This window comes from Bombina bombina, chromosome 1 (assembly GCF_027579735.1).
Source record: "Bombina bombina isolate aBomBom1 chromosome 1, aBomBom1.pri, whole genome shotgun sequence".
In the NCBI taxonomy this organism is placed as follows: Eukaryota; Metazoa; Chordata; class Amphibia; order Anura; family Bombinatoridae; genus Bombina; species Bombina bombina.
In genome coordinates, this window is record NC_069499.1 from 744,365,112 (window position 1) to 744,382,413 (window position 17,302).

General features: G+C 41.6%; 1 protein-coding gene across 1 annotated transcript in view; it reads left to right on the top strand.

Moving 5' to 3' along the window:
• Positions 1-15,015, top strand: part of MAP7D3 (MAP7 domain containing 3) — a 45,055-nt gene extending 30,040 nt beyond the window's left edge. The window contains exon 6 of the mRNA XM_053714762.1: positions 14,798-15,015. Coding sequence (XP_053570737.1) covers positions 14,798-15,015 — 218 coding nt within the window. The remainder of the gene's footprint in view (positions 1-14,797) is intronic.
• Positions 15,016-17,302: the final 2,287 nt, after the last annotated feature.

The following is a 17,302-nucleotide window of genomic DNA, read 5'->3' on the forward strand; positions in this document are numbered from 1 at the left end:
TACCAAATTGTGCATTTGTTGCTTAACCTTCAGGTCTTTTACTTCGCCTTCGATACCCGCTGGGTATCTACTTTTGCCTCTATCCTGACCGGGACCATCTTCCGGATTCATCCGCCAAACGGAACTTCTTTCACCACGCCGAAGTCGCGCTCACACCAAACAGACGCTGAACCTAAGAGCTGCAACTTACCTCTCAGCCTTTATATCCAAAAGGCATTACCGCTCCCCACGCTTCTTACCACCGCTACTGTTAAGATAAGTACCGCTCTCCACGCTACAATTTATTCATTCATAAAGGTTAAACCTTAAACACCATTGTTTGTTATTGGAGATACCTATAACCTTTATTGTGATTCTCATCTGTCTCAGTAGATTGCGGTTTGGGATTCAAGCTAGTATGTCTGGACTGTGTATATATTTTATTGCGTGAAAGTGTGAGTGCGTGAAGAAATTACCTTTACTTTATCAAGCAGTCTAATCCTTTGCTTTGCTTTATCTGCTTTAATCAGCATTTACTGTTGCATAATTTTGTAACACATATGACTTTCTCTGAACTTAAATCTCAGTTACTCATAATCTTTCCTGAATATTTATATATTCATACCTTAGTGAAGTTTCATAATATTCTATCAATTACTAAATTAATGACTCACCTTAAATAAGTAAGTTTAATAAATCATTTTCTCTTGCTTATTTTAAGAAAAGAGCAACAAAACCTTTATTTTTCCATATTTAAATCATCACACTATTAGATAACTTTTGGTTATCACAGAATTTTCAGGCCTATAAGGTTATAACCTGTAAAATATAGGATGGATCCTAGTGAAATAAAAAATGAATTCACCAACATCCATCAAAAATTAGAATATCTAGCCAGGGCCTTAACTGAGGTACAATCAGAAAATAAAGCACTTAAAACTCTAGTAAAAGAATGTTTACCAGCCAAGAGCTCAGAAGTCCCTGAACCTCACATTAACTATCCTCAACCCTTTTCTGGTAAACGAAGTGAATATAGAGACTTTAAAAATGCTTGCAAATTACTTTTTTCATTAAGGCCTAAAACTTATCACTCTGAGAGAATCAAGGTTTGTACTACCATCTCCTTCCTCCAGGGGGAGCCTCGCTCATGGGCTAATAGATATTTTGAGAATAACCATCCAATCTTAGATTCCTTGGAAGAATTTTTTTTAGCCATGACATCCTTATATGAGGACTCTCATTCACAGATGACGGCAGAAACGAAATTGAGATCCCTAAAACAGGGTAAGAGGAATATAGAAGATTATATTACTGAATTCCAAATGTGGATAGATGATTCTAAATGGAATGAAATTAGTTTGAAGAACCAGTTCAGACTGGGCCTTTCAGAATTGTTAAAAGATGAGTTGTCCCGTTTGGAGATGCCCGAAACCCTGAATGGACTGATGAAATTAAGTACTACCCTGGATCGGCGAATACGTGAAAGGAAGGCTGAGAGAGCTACCTGTGACGTACCACCTAGACGTCCGTATCTTTACACACCCAACCAGGAAAAGGGTACTTCTAATCAGACCCCAATGGAGATTGGAGCCATAAAAGGACCTTTAACACCTGAAGAAAAGGCCAGACGCAGATCTGAGAATCTATGCTTATATTGTGGGCAAAAAGAACACTCAGTTAATAATTGCCCAATTCTTCAAAAGCAGAAGAAGGGTAAGATTCATTCAAAACATAATATTTTATACTTCACTCAAAACCCTCAATTGACTCTTAACCTTTCTTTACAGTGGGATCAGAAAAACGTGCAGTCTAATGCATTGATCGATTCTGGGGCAGCCGGAAATTATATCGATATATCTTTTGTTGATTTAAATAAAATTCCTACTGTTTGCAAGGCACAACCAGTCTCTGTTAAACTTATTGATGGATCCCTCATACAACATGGTCCCATTACTCATCAAACGATACCTTTACTAGTGACAACTGACAATGGACATACTGAATATCTTACTTTTGACTTAATTTCCATCCACATGCATACACTTATTTTTGGCTTTACATGGTTAAAAAAACATAACCCCAGCATTGACTGGTCCACTCCACAGGTATCATTAGCATCACCATTCTGTTTAAAAACATGTTATCCATATCAGTTAATCTCTGCTATTGAATCTGAACTACCAGAAATTTATCAGGATCTGGCAGAGGTGTTTGATCTAAAAGAGGCAGAAAACCTCCCCCCTCATAGGGAGTTTGATTGTCCAATTGATCTGATACCGGGCTCTCAAATTCCTCACGGAAAAATATACCCACTTTCACAAGAGGAACTTACTTACTTACGTTCCTATTTAGACGACAATCTCAGAAAAGGTTTTATATCCCACTCAACATCTCCAGCTGCTGCTGGAATGTTCTTAGTACGCAATAAGGACGGTACAATAAGACCCATTATTGATTATAGAGCTTTAAACGAAATTACTGTTAAAAACAGGTATCCTCTACCCCTCATACCCGAATTATTAGAACGTTTAAACGAAGCTACAATTTATTCAAAACTTGATCTTAAGGGGGCTTACAATCTTATCCGTATGAAAGAAGGTCATGAGTGGAAAACCGCCTTTAGAACCCGTTATGGGCTCTTTCAATATAATGTAATGCCCTTCGGCTTAAGCAATGCTCCTGCAACATTCCAGCATTTTATTAATGAAATATTCCACGACCTTATGGACATCTGTGTTATAATTTACTTAGATGATATTCTAATATACTCCAAAACACCCTCTGATCACGAAAAGCATGTAAGATGGGTACTCACCCGTCTCAAGGAGCACAAATTATATGCTAAATTAGAAAAATGTGTATTCCATGTCTCTAAGATAAAATTTTTAGGTTATATAATAACTCCTAACCATGTACAAATGGATCCTGACAAAGTGTCCGCCATTAAAGATTGGCCAGCTCCCACTACTGTAAAAGCGTTACAACGCTTTATCGGTTTCGCTAATTTTTATCGAAAGTTTATTAAAAACTTTTCTTCAATAGTAAGACCACTGACACAACTGACTAGTGTTAATCAAAAATTTAAATGGTCTCAAAAAGCTCAAGAAACCTTCGAAAAACTTAGAGTTATTTTCTACAGCACCAATCTTATCACTACCCAACTTTGATCTCCAATTCCAACTTGAAGCAGATGCCTCTAATACTGGCATAGGAGCAGTACTCTCCCAACAACAAGTTGAGAATGGGGAAATTCACCCCATTGCATTTTATTCAAGAACCTTAACTAGTGCAGAAAGTAATTATAGTGTGGGGGACAAAGAATTGTTAGCAATAAAGAGTGCCCTTGAACAATGGAGACACCTCCTAGAAGGATCTAAACTTCCATTCATTATTTTTACTGACCATAAGAATCTTGAATATTTAAAAAAGAACAAGACTTTGACAGCCAGACAAGCGAGATGGTCTCTATTTTTAGACCGTTTTAACTTTATAATTACCTACAAACCAGGCAGTCAAAATACTAAGGCTGATGCTTTATCACGTATAAACGAAAGCTTAACTCATGAACCACCTAATTTTACTATCCCTCCTGAAAAAATCATAGGCGTCCTGACACCTATAGAACAAGAGGTTCACAAGGCTTTAAAACAAGATTCAATACCCCACCAAACTTGTGTTAAAGACTCTCAATCTGGATTGTACTATCATAACAGTCAATTGTATATACCCAAGAGCATGAGATCATCAATACTCACACACACCCATGATGATACAATGTCTGGTCATCCTGGAATTAAAAAGACCATTGAACTAACCCGACGTAATTTCTGGTGGCCTGGCATGAACAAATATATATATGACTATGTATCAGGATGTGAAAATTGTGCCCGAAATAAATTAGTTCATAAGAGACCAATTGGTCTACTTACACCTCTGCCTATCCCAGATAAACCATGGAGTACCATAGCCATGGATTTTATTGTTGAACTCCCACTCACTCAACAATATAATACTATCATGGTAATAATTGACCATTTAACCAGACTAGCTCATTTTATCCCACTTAAGGGATTACCCTCAGCTATGACTACGGCTAAGGTATTTATCGATCATATAGTCAGACTACATGGTTTACCCTCCAACATAATTACAGATAGGGGAACGCAATTTACCTCATCCTTCTGGAGATCTCTGTGTAAATTGCTAAAGATTGACCACCTTTATACCACTGCTTTCCATCCCCAGACTAATGGACTCACAGAGAGACTTAATCAGACCATAGAACAATTCTTACGATGTTACATATCACATCTCCAAGATGATTGGACCGTTTTTCTTCCCATGGCCGAATTCACATATAACAATTCCATAAGTACTTCAATCAAAACTACTCCCTTTTTTGCAACATATGGTTACCACCCAAACACTATATCTCTCTCTAACAAATCTGTAAACTCTCCCACAGCTACTGAATTTACATCTAACCTCCACGAAAGGTTAACTGTCCTGAAAAGACATCTATATGAAGCCAAACAATATCAAAAATCATACTATGACTTAAAACATCGTAGGGGTCCTGATTATAAGGTTGGGGACTTAGTACTTCTCTCAACAAAAAATCTTAAACTCAAAGTTCCTAGCAAGAAACTTGCGAATCAATTCTTGGGTCCGTTTCCAATAGAACATGTGATAAATTCCAATGTGGTTAGACTTAAACTGCCAAAAGACTACAAAATACATCCTTCTTTCCATATCTCATTGTTGAAACCATTCCCAACCGAAAACCATCCTTCTTCTATTCCGCCACCACCTGTTATGGTTGATCATCAAGAAGAATTCGAGGTTGAATCCATACTGGATTCTAGGATACACAGAAATAAACTGGAATATCTCATTAAATGGAAAGGTTACGGCCCTGAGGAAAACTCCTGGCTCATTCATTCCGAAGTCCATTCGCCCCGATTGATCAAGTTCTTCCATAAGAAATATCCACTTAAACCTCACGCAGAATCCCCAGGGGTGATTCCCTGAGGAGGGGGGCATGTGATATCCCTTTAAATCTAAAAACCTGCATTAGCACTTCCTTCCTATTTAAGGAAGTGCTTACCCATTAATCAGGGCCTGAAAATTGAAGCTGTTTTTCACTTCTCCTTGCTCCTCTGTGGAGCTACTACCAAATTGTGCATTTGTTGCTTAACCTTCAGGTCTTTTACTTCGCCTTCGATACCCGCTGGGTATCTACTTTTGCCTCTATCCTGACCGGGACCATCTTCCGGATTCATCCGCCAAACGGAACTTCTTTCACCACGCCGAAGTCGCGCTCACACCAAACAGACGCTGAACCTAAGAGCTGCAACTTACCTCTCAGCCTTTATATCCAAAAGGCATTACCGCTCCCCACGCTTCTTACCACCGCTACTGTTAAGATAAGTACCGCTCTCCACGCTACAATTTATTCATTCATAAAGGTTAAACCTTAAACACCATTGTTTGTTATTGGAGATACCTATAACCTTTATTGTGATTCTCATCTGTCTCAGTAGATTGCGGTTTGGGATTCAAGCTAGTATGTCTGGACTGTGTATATATTTTATTGCGTGAAAGTGTGAGTGCGTGAAGAAATTACCTTTACTTTATCAAGCAGTCTAATCCTTTGCTTTGCTTTATCTGCTTTAATCAGCATTTACTGTTGCATAATTTTGTAACACATATGACTTTCTCTGAACTTAAATCTCAGTTACTCATAATCTTTCCTGAATATTTATATATTCATACCTTAGTGAAGTTTCATAATATTCTATCAATTACTAAATTAATGACTCACCTTAAGTTTAATAAATCATTTTCTCTTGCTTATTTTAAGAAAAGAGCAACAAAACCTTTATTTTTCCATATTTAAATCATCACACTATTAGATAACTTTTGGTTATCACACTATCTCGGGTCCATCTGTCCAAGGGAATGACCTTTCGCAGGCCAGATTGGACAATTGTAACGACGGATGCCAGCCTTCTAGGCTGGGGAGCAGTCTGGAACTCCCTGAAGGCTCAGGGATCATGGACTCAGGAGGAGACACTCCTTCCAATAAACATTCTTGAACTAAGAGCGATATTCAATGCTCTTCAGGCTTGGCCTCAACTAGCGACAATGAGGTTCATCAGATTTCAGTCGGACAACATCACGACTGTGGCTTACATCAACCATCAAGGGGGAACAAGGAGTTCCCTAGCGATGTTAGAAGTCTCAAAGATAATTCGCTGGGTAGAGATTCACTCTTGCCACCTATCAGCTATCCATATCCCAGGTGTAGAGAACTGGGAGGCGGATTTTCTAAGTCGACAGACTTTTCATCCGGGGGAGTGGGAACTCCATCCGGAGGTGTTTGCACAATTGATTCATCGTTGGTGCAAACCAGAACTGGATCTCATGGCGTCTCGCCAGAACGCCAAACTTCCTTGTTACGGATCCAGGTCCAGGGACCCCAAGGCAACGCTGATAGATGCTCTAGCAGCGCCTTGGTCCTTCAACCTGGCTTATGTGTTCCCACCGTTTCCTCTGCTCCCTCGTCTGATTGCCAAAGTCAAGCAGGAGAGAGCATCGGTGATCTTGATAGCGCCTGCGTGGCCACGCAGGACTTGGTATGCAGATCTGGTGGACATGTCATCCTTTCCACCATGGACTCTGCCGCTGAGACGGGACCTTCTACTTCAAGGTCCTTTCAACCATTCAAATCTAATTTCTCTGAAACTGACTGCCTGGAGATTGAACGCTTGATTTTATCAAAGCGTGGCTTCTCCGAGTCAGTCATTGATACCTTAATTCAGGCACGGAAGCCTGTCACCAGGAAAATCTATCATAAGATATGGCGTAAATATCTTTATTGGTGTGAATCCAAGAGCTACTCATGAAGTAAGGTCAGGATTCCCAGGATGTTATCTTTTCTCCAAGAAGGATTGGAAAAAGGATTGTCAGCTAGTTCCTTAAAGGGACAGATTTCCGCTCTGTCTATTCTTTTGCACAAGCGTCTGGCGGATGTTCCAGACGTTCAGGCATTTTGTCAGGCTTTAGTTAGAATCAAGCCTGTGTTTAAACCTGTTGCTCCGCCTTGGAGCTTAAATTTGGTTCTTAAAGTTCTTCAAGGGGTTCCGTTTGAACCTCTTCATTCCATAGATATCAAACTTTTATCTTGGAAAGTTCTTTTTTTGGTAGCTATTTCCTCGGCTCGTAGAGTTTCCGAGTTATCTGCCTTACAATGTGATTCTCCTTATCTGATCTTCCATGGAGATAAGGTAGTTCTGCGTACCAAACCTGGGTTTTTACCTAAGGTGGTATCTAATAAGAATATCAATCAGGAGATTTGTTGTTCCATCATTGTGTCCTAATCCTTCTTCAAAGAAGGAATGTCTATTACACAATCTTGACGTGGTTCGTGCTTTAAAGTATTATTTACATGCTACTAAAGATTTTCGTCAAACATCTGCTTTGTTTGTTGTCTACTCGGCAACCTCTCTTTCGTTTTGGCTAAGAAGCATAATCCGCTTAGCTTATGAAACTGCTGGCCAGCAACCTCCTGAAAGGATTACAGCTCATTCTACTAGAGCTGTGGCTTCTGTTGAACAGATTTGCAAGGCGGCAACTTGGTCTTCGCTTCATACCTTTTCAAAATTCTATAAATTTGATACTTTTGCTTCTTCGGAGGCTATTTTTGGGAGAAAGGTTTTACAGGCAGTGGTACCTTCCGTTTAAGTACCTGCCTTGTCCCTCCCTTCATCCGTGTACTTTAGCTTTGGTATCCCACAAGTAATGGATGATCTGTGGACTGGATACACCTTACAAGAGAAAACATAATTTATGCTTACATGATAAATTTATTTCTCTTGTGGTGTATCCAGTCCACGGCCCGCCCTGTCATTTTAAGGCAGGTATTTTTTAATTTTAAACTACAGTCACCACTGCACCCTATGGTTTCTCCTTTCTCTGCTTGTCTTCGGTCGAATGACTGGATATGGCAGTTAGGGGAGGAGCTATATAGCAGCTCTGCTGTGGGTGATCCTCTTGCAACTTCCTGTTGGGAAGGAGAATATCCCACAAGTAATGGATGATCCTTGGACTGGATACACCACAAGAGAAATAAATTTATCAGGTAAGCATAAATTATGTTTTTTTGGGTGATAGGTCTAATTTGTTTCCCTTTAGACCCTGCTTTTGTCTTTCCTACCTATCTGTCTCCCTTTCTCTGCTCGTCTATATGTTAAACTGAGTAGGATTGGGAGGTGGGAGGGATTAAAGCTCCTGTGTGGGTTCTTGGCCTCCTCCTACTGGTGGGAAATATATCCCACGTGTTAAGGCTTCCCTATGGACTTTCATCATCCTGAAAGAAAATAATCTATCAGGTATACATAAATGATGTTTTTTAATGCTTTCTCCATAATTAACCTTTCAAGACAGATGCATTCCCTATTTAGCTGCTTACACAGGGGTGTTATCCATTTTGATCCCAGAGCCCCTAAAAAGTCACTTAGTAGTCACTTCCTATGGCATTTACCTGCTACGTAGAGCTGCCTCAGATCCATCATTTGAAAGGGGCTTCCACTCTTTTTAAGTATTGGGTCTCATTGCCCTCTGTATTTTAAGGAGAGTTATGGGGCTCTAACCCCCTCCTTTATAAAAAAAAACCCCATAAAATCACTTCCCATGGTACAAATTAGAACGTCATTTGCATACATTAATTGCTTGAAAGCGGAAAAAAAATCTGAAACTTACTTATTTTTCGTTTAATGTTATGGTAAAGTCACTTAAGTTAATTTACATAGAATGAAAGTACTTTTAAATATATACAAATTGATGCCAGTATTTCTATTAGAAACACACTATATCTAGTGTTATACCCCCTTTTTTCTGTGGTTATGTTCCCTGCCTCGATGCTGCCTCTGTGTCAGATATTCTTATACTTCAGTTTGACATGCAGCTATTGCATCCATTAGGAGCTGCACCATACGCCCTATGTTACCTGCTGCTAGCATGCTCCTGTGCTGGTAAATTTAAGCTGCATATGCTTGAAGTAGAACTGCGCAAATGCAGTTAGCTGCGCTCTTTTGCGCTGCTTAAAAAGTGAATCTGCTTCACCATAGTGATTCACCGTTTACTGCAGGGACGACATCAGCAAATGTTTTTTTTTTTACAGTGAGTAAGCAGCGCGCAAAGATTGTAACGAACTACACTTGCGCAGTTCTGTCTGAATCATGAAAGAAAAATGTGGGTTTATTATCCCTTTAATAAACATTTTACTTTGTAATATAGTTCCATTAAATTTTTTTATTTTTTATTTGCTGCAGTTCAATAAATTTATCGCAAACCCCTTTGCAAACTCTTCTTGTGTGGAATTCACTTGCCACACAGGAGTAACCGTGTGCAAACTCGGCTTCCATAGAGTACATGACGTCACTGACTGGCACCTAGAGTTCTGTTATGAATCTTTAAATTATTTTTTTTTTGTATACGTGAATTTCTTATTTAAAGTTTGTTGACTTGTAAATAGCATTCTTTCCATCTTAATATGGGAAGAGTCCACAGCTGCATTCCTTACTTGTGAAAAATACTGAACTCGGCCACCAGGAGGAGGCAAAGACACCCCAGCCAAAGGCTTAAATACCTCCCCCACTTCCTCATAACCCCAGTCGTTCTTTGCCTTTCATCACAGGAGGTTGGCAGAGTGTTAGAAGATTTCGGAGTAGTCTATTATGGAAGGTAGTACTCTTCGAGATGGGACTGGAGTTTTAAGTATTCCTGTCAGCCTCTCAGTGAGAGCATGGATGAAAGTTAGAGTCCGGAGATGCAGGGAGTGTCTTTCTGCGACACCATCCCGACTCATATTAACAGCTCCATAGGCAATCAGCGTTAACGAGTTTCGCTGCCTGCTCTCTTCACTCAAGTCAATGTCAGAAGCGATGCTACTATCTGTCACAATTGAAGGGCCATGTTCCTGTTCCACGGTGTAGATTCTGGTAAGATCATTTCATATTTTATACATGTATGATAACGCAAGAATACAGGGTCACAGTGTGACTCCTTTTATCTGTATAGAATCAAGGGTTAATATCTCAGGGGGGGGTTTGAATAGGGGGAATAATCTTATATGTTTATTGATTTGATGCTGCTTTTATGTGTGAGAGGTTATGGGCTCATAGGCTGTTATGGAATATACAAGTTTCACTTTCACTTTGAGAGCCATGCAGCTTACAAGCTTGGCGTGCTTTCTCATAGCAGGGACGGTCCTGCATTGTGCACCATGTGATTCATTCCCTTTTTCCTGACCTGGTGTCTATCAGAGAGGAGTCATAAATCTCTGTACTGTCTGGGTCATAGGAGGTGGTGAGCGCCCCAGCCATTCTGGTATAAGGGTGCATTTTTTTAAATAAAATAAGATGTTTTATTTCTCTAGTTCTCCGGTTATTGCACTAGCGATGGAGGATTCTGTTACTTTAGAGGACACTCCCTCTATTCATATTAAGTAATTCCTATTTATATGGTGAGGTGGCCTTCGTTCTGGCCTCTGTTATGTTCCATATGCCTTGATAATGTGATATCAAACATGTTTGATACCACGGAGTGGTCCACCTCTGAGGAGTTGCCGTCCAGTGAGTTGTGTACCCTACATTCTTATATCTCTACACATGCAGTTTTCCCGTAGCATTGCTGATTCTCCATCGGGAGGGGGCTTTTTTTTTAACCAGACGTTACTGCGCAGTTCAGACGGCGGTGTCTGCGGCCTTTAATGCTTTACCTCGCCCTGCTAAGCGCAAGCGAAAGGTTACATATTTCACTCCTTCCCAGAGTACATCAGATAATTTATTGTATTTAACTGAGGGTTATCGAAGGATGAAGTTCTTTCTGAGACTTCAGAGTATGAACATTCTTGGTCGGAGTCTGCTGCCTCTAAACCTCCGGCTGCAGAGGAACCAGACTTTAGTTTAGGAATTTGCGCTTTCTACTAAAGGAAGTTTTTGGCGAATTCAGAGGTTCCAGAGGCCAACTTGCCTGATGAACCTTTAATTCCTAAATTGAGTAGAGTTTGCGGACAGGGTGGTATCTTATCCTTCCCTGCTCCTGTTAGATGGCGAACATTATTATGAATGAATGGGACAGGATTGGATTCCTTCTCCCTTTAACAAATTGTCCCCGGTCCTGGACTCTCAATGGAGTTGTGAGGTTCCGTCCCTAAAAGGGATGGCGTTATCTTCAGCCTTGCTAAACATACTATCCCGCTTGAGGATAGTTCTTCGTTTGAAGAGCCCATGGATAAAAGATGGAAACTCTGTTAAGAAAGATGTTTCAACATACAGGATATTTGTTTCAACCGGCGGCGGCTGTTGCCGCGGTTACCGGAGAAACTACCTTCTGATGTGACTCCTTGTAGGATTTGATTGGGGTAGAAGGTCCCCTCGACGTTACTCAAAAGATTTACGGCCTTGAGGGTTGTTAATTCTTTTATCTGTGCTGCGATTAGGCAGTTTATTTGCTTGAATGCTATGGCTTCAGCTTTTTCTGTTCAGACCCGTCGTGCTCTGGGTGAAGTCATGGTCTGTGTATATGACTTAGAAGTCTAAACTTCTTTCCTCCCTTTAAGGGAATGATTTTGTCTGGTCCAGGCCTGGACTCCATTTTCTCCACGGTCACAGGGGGCAAGGGTGCCCTCCTACCGCAAGAGTATATGAACTAATCTAAGGGACGATTTTCGTGCTGATGAAGCCCATGTCAGCAGTTCTCCGCTAAGCCAGAGCAAACCAAGAGCTCTTGGAAGCCGGCTCAGTCCTGTAATTAATTGCGTGCAGAGCAAGAAGCCTGCCGAGTCTACGTCGCCATGAATGGGCGGTCCCGGTCCTCTTGTGGATCGTGTAGGGGGCAGTATGTCGCTCTTTTCAGTAACTTGGGTAAGGGACGTGCAGGATCCATGGGTCATGGAGGAGGTCATAGCTCAGGGTTACAAGATAGGGGAGATAAGGTCCATTCTTCCCCTCGTTTGAGAGGGGTAGTTCATGACCACGATAGATCTGAAGGATGCTCCCTTCACGTACCAATCCTCAAGGACCACTTCCAGTTCCTAAGGTTTGCATTCCTGAACCAGCACTTCCAGTTTATTGCCCTTCCGTTTGGTCTAGCTAAAGACATTTTTCGAAGAGTGGACCATTCAGAATATCTCCTCTGTCTTCTTCGATCCCATGGATGGCAGATAATCTAGAGAGAGTTCTCTTGTATCAAGTACCAGGGTAGAATTGTCGCGTACTATAATAGTCTCCATAGACATGAGAATATTTCTAACAGACCAGAGAGGTTGCAAGCTAGCTTCAACATGTCTTGCCCTCCAGATCTCCTTAAGGCCATCAGTGGCTTGGTGTATGAAGGTGATTGGTCTCACGGTGTCCAGCTTGGACATCATTTCCTTTGCCAGGTTTCACATCAGACTGTTGCAACTACGCATGCTGAACTAGTGGAATGGCGAGCATTCGGATTTGTCTACACAGATTTCTCTGGACAACCAATCGGGAGAATCGTTCTCTTGGTGGTTTTATCCGGAGCACTTGTCCTGAGAGACGTCCATCTCAGGACCATCCTGGGTGATTGTGACTACGGTTGCGAGTCTGTCAGGATTTGGATCTGTTTGGGGTGCCAGGAAGGCACAGGGCCTCTGGTCTCAGGAGGTAAAGCTCCCTCCTGATCTCATTTTGGATCTTCGGGCAATATACAATGCTCTGAAGGCTTGGCCTCTGCTGGGTTCTTCCCAGTTAATCAGATTCCAATCAGACAATATATCCTCTGTTGTTTACATCAACCATCAGGGGGGAACGAGAAGCTCCCTAGTTATGGGGGAAGTATCTCAGAATCTGGTGTGGGGGAGACCCACATTTGTTTGCTGTTATCGATTAACATTCCGGGTGTGGACAACTGGGAAGCGGATTTCCTCAGCAGACAATCCTCCCATCCGGGAGAATGGTCTCTCCATCCCGAGTGTTTGCAGAGATTTGCAAGAGGAAGATCTTATAACTTCTCAATACCAAGCTACCCAGATATGGGTCGAGGTACAGGGATCCTCAGGCGGAGCTAACGTATGCATTAGCGGTGCCTTGGAGATTCAATCTAATTTATTCTTTCCGGCGGTGGCCACTACTTCCTAGTGTAGGGGCTCGAGTCAAGTAGGCGTCAGTGATACTGATTGCTCCGTCTTGTCCGTGAAGGATGTGGTTCGCGGATATAGTGGGGATGTCATCATCTCCTCCCTGGAAGCTGCCTTGTTGCAGGGATCTGCTGACCAAGGTTTATTTGTTCATCAATGTCTAGATTCTCTGAGGCTGACTGCGTGGAGACGTGGAGATTGAACGCTTAGTCCTAGCCAAGAGAGAGTTTTCTGAGTTATTTTTACTCTCATTTAAGCTCGTAAGCTGGTTGCTCGTCGCATCTATCATAAGGTGTGGAGGACCTACTTATTCTGTTCTCCTGGATGTATTTGGAGAAGGACTTTTCTGCAAGTCCCCTGATGGGACAGTTTTCAGCCCTGTCTGTGTTACTGAACAAGAGGTTCGCTGAGCTTCCAGATGTGCAGCCATTTGTTAAGGCTCTGCTGGGATCAGACCTGAGTTTAGATCTAAGGCTCCTCCTTGGAGTTTAAATCTTGTTCTTTAACTTTTGGAACTGGCTCCGTTGGAGCCTATGCATGAAGTAGACATTAAATTGTTGTCTTGGAAGGTTCCTTTTTTACTGGCTATTGCTTCTGCGTGCAGAGTATCTGTGATTGCTGCCTTGCAATGCGTCCCTCCTTATCTGGCTTTTCATGCCGATAAGGCTGTTCTACGAACCAAGTTAGGTTTTCTTCCTAAGGTTGTGTCAATTCGCAGCATCAATCAAGACTTTGTGGTTCCTTTCTTATGTCCTAATCCTCCTCTGTCGAAGGAACGTTTACAACGTATTTCTGGATGTGGTTTGTGCCTTGAAGTTCTATCTTCGGGCCACGAAGGAATTTACACAAAACTCTTTCTCTGTTTGTTCTCTTTTCCGGGAAGCGCAGGGGTCAGAGGGCCTCTTCGACTTCCTTATCTTTTTGTCTGAGGAGTGTCATCCGTTTAGCATAGAGACGGCGGGACATAAGCCTCCTTTGATGATTACGGCTCATTCTACGAGAGCAGTCGTTTTATCTTGGGCCTTCAAAAATGAGGCCTCTATGGATCAGATTTGGCGGCTAACTGATTCTCCTTACATACTTTTTCCAAAATTTTATGTTTGATGTTTTTGCTTCTGCTGAAGCAGCCTTCGGGAGAAAGGTTTTGCAGGCTGTGGTGCCCTCAGATTACGGTCCGCCTCTCTTTTTTCCCTCCCGTTAGCATTCCGTGTACTCTAGAGCTTGGGTATATGTTTCCCACAAGTAAGGAATGCAGCTGTGGACTCTTCACATATTAAGATGAAAAACATAAATTATGCTGACCTGATAATTTAATTTCCATCTGTATGGGAAGAGTCCACAGCTCCCGCCCGTGTTCTCCGATGGGCGGCCCTAAAATTGATTTTTTTTTCTTCAGGCACCTTTTTCACCCTGATATTTCTTTTACTGTTCCTTGTTCCCTCGGCAGAATGACTGGGAATATTAGAAAGTGGGTAGGTATTTAAGCCTTTGGCTGGGGTGTCTTTGCCTCCTCCTGGTGGCCAGGTTCAGTATTTCCCACAAGTAAGGAATGCAGCTGTGGACTCTTGCCATACAGATGGAAATTAAATTATCAGGTAATCATTTTTTTTTTTTTTTAAATTTAACCCCTCTTTAATTTCTCTTTAGCTAGCAAGCACTCTACCTCAACGACAAATTTAAAACAGACAGAAATTGGCATTAGTAAACGCTTCTCTTCCTCTTCGGCCACTCTGCAGAGTTCTTCAAGGCAAGGTAAGCCCCTCAGGATTTATCTAAAGTTGTCATACAAATTTCAGCTCCTGTTGTTGCAGAACATGTTGAAAAATCTAAAAACTGCAAATACTCAGATTACTGGATTGTTCTAAATATATGCAATTTTCTTCTTAAACAGGGAGAGTCCACAGCTGCATTCATTACTTTTGGGAATTCAGAACCTAGCCACCAGGAGGAGGCAAAGACACCCCAGCCAAAGGCTTAACTACCTCCCCCACTTCCCTCATTCCCCAGTCATTCTTTGCCTTTCGTCACAGGAAGTTGGCAGAGAAGTGTCAGAAGATTAAAGATAGTCTCTTATGGAGGGTAGTACTCTTCGGAATGGGACTGGAGTTTTAAGTAGTCCTGTCAGCCTCTCAGTGAGAGCATGGATGAAAGTTAGTCAGGAGATGCAGGGAGAGTCTTTCTGCGAAACCATCCCGACTCATATTAACAGCTCCTTAGTAATTAGCGTTCACGAGTTTCGCTGCCTGCTTTGTTCGCTCAAGTCCATGTCAGAAGCGAGGCTCCTATTTGTCACACTTGAAGGGCCGTGTTCCTGTTCCACGGCGTAGATTCCGATAAGATCGTTTCATTTTACTTAAGATGTGTAAAGTAAAATGAAGAAGTCCGGGTCTCAGTGGGACTCCTTGATCTTATGCAATCGAGGGTTAATATCTCCTGAGGGGGGTTATTGAACAGGGGGGACTTTAATCAAGTTATTTGTGATTCTGTCTGCTAATGTGTATTTGGGCATATTTGGGCTCCTGGCTATATCGGAACATAACGGTCTTTTCTCTTGTAAGATGTATCGAGTCCACGGATTCATCCTTACTTCCTTACAGGAAGTGGCAGAGAGAGCACCCACATCAGAGCTGTCTATATAGCTCCCCCCTTAGCTCCACCCCCCAGTCATTCTCTCTGCCTGCTTAACTGCTAGGAAGGGCAAAGAGCTATGTGCTGACTAAAATGTAGTTTTTTACTTCTCAAGCAAAAGTTTATTATTTTAAATGGTACCGGTGTGTACTATGTACTCTCTGGCAGAAAAGGGATGAAGATTTCTGCAAGAAGGATGATGATCTTAGCACTTTGTAACTAAGATCCACTGCTGTTCTCACATGGCCTGAAGAGTATAGGAAAACTTCAGTTGGGAGAAAGGTTTGAACACTAAGCTGCATATGAGGTATGTTCAGTCTATATTTTTCTAGACAGACTGTGTTAAATCTAGAAAAGGCTGGCAATATCCCCATGAGGGAAGTATAAGCTGTATTCAGATACTTTAACAGGAATTTCAGCTTGCTTGAAGGGCTCATTAGTTACTGGTGACACTTCGGAAAAAACGTTTTGTTTATTGATGCAATTATAACGTTTTTTGATGGGACTAAAGGGGTCATTGTGGTTTGGTTTTGAGTTTTGTAACTCACATGGTTAATTAAAGACACTCTGGTGTTTCTCTGGTAGGCCTCAAAACATCGAGTGAGGTGGGAGGGGCCTATTTTCACGCCTCAGTTGCGCAGTTTCCTTTCCCGAGACATATCACTGCTTCTCCTGTCGTTTCTGCTGTGTTTGAGGGTTGTTAAAGAAGTTTTTCACCCCCACAAATCGTTCTGAAGGGCAGGTAGGAGCTACAGCAGAGCTGTGGCATGGTGCTGAAAGTCTTTTTTACTGGGTTTAATGTTTTTTTAATCCGTTTTTGCCATTAAAGGGTTAATTGTTTATTTGCATAGCTGTGCAAAGTTACTAAGCCTTTATAATGCTACTGTAAAAGTTTTGTTAAGTTTATTGCTTTTTTACACTGTTTTGCAGAACTGGTGCAGCTTTTTTTCCTCTTAAAGGCACAGTACCGTTTTATTTCTAAGTGTTTTTTACTTTGATTGCAGTGTTTTCCAAGCTTGCTTGTTACATTACTAGCCTGTTTAACATGTCTGACACCAAGGAAAATCCTTGTTTAATATGTTTGGAAGCCATTGTGGAAGCCCCTCTTAGAATGTGTCCCAATTGTACTGATATGTCTATAAACTATAAAGAACATATATTTGCACTTAAAAATAGAGCAATAGATGATTCTCAGTCAGAAGTAAATGAGGGTTCGCCATCTAGCTCTCCCCAAGTGTCACAACCAGTAACGCCCGCACAAGTGATGCCAAGTACCTCTAGTGCGTCAAATTCTTTTACTTTACAAGACATGGCCACAGTTATGAATACAACCCTCACAGAGGTTTTATCGAAACTGCGTGGTTTACAAGGAAAGCGGGACAGCTCTGGGTTTAGGAAAAATGCTGAGCCGCCTGACGCTTTAGTAGCCGTATCTGATATGCCCTCACAATGCTCTGAAGTAGGGGTGAGGGATTTGTTATCTGAGGGAGACATTTCTGATTCAGGAAAGACGCTTCCTCAGAC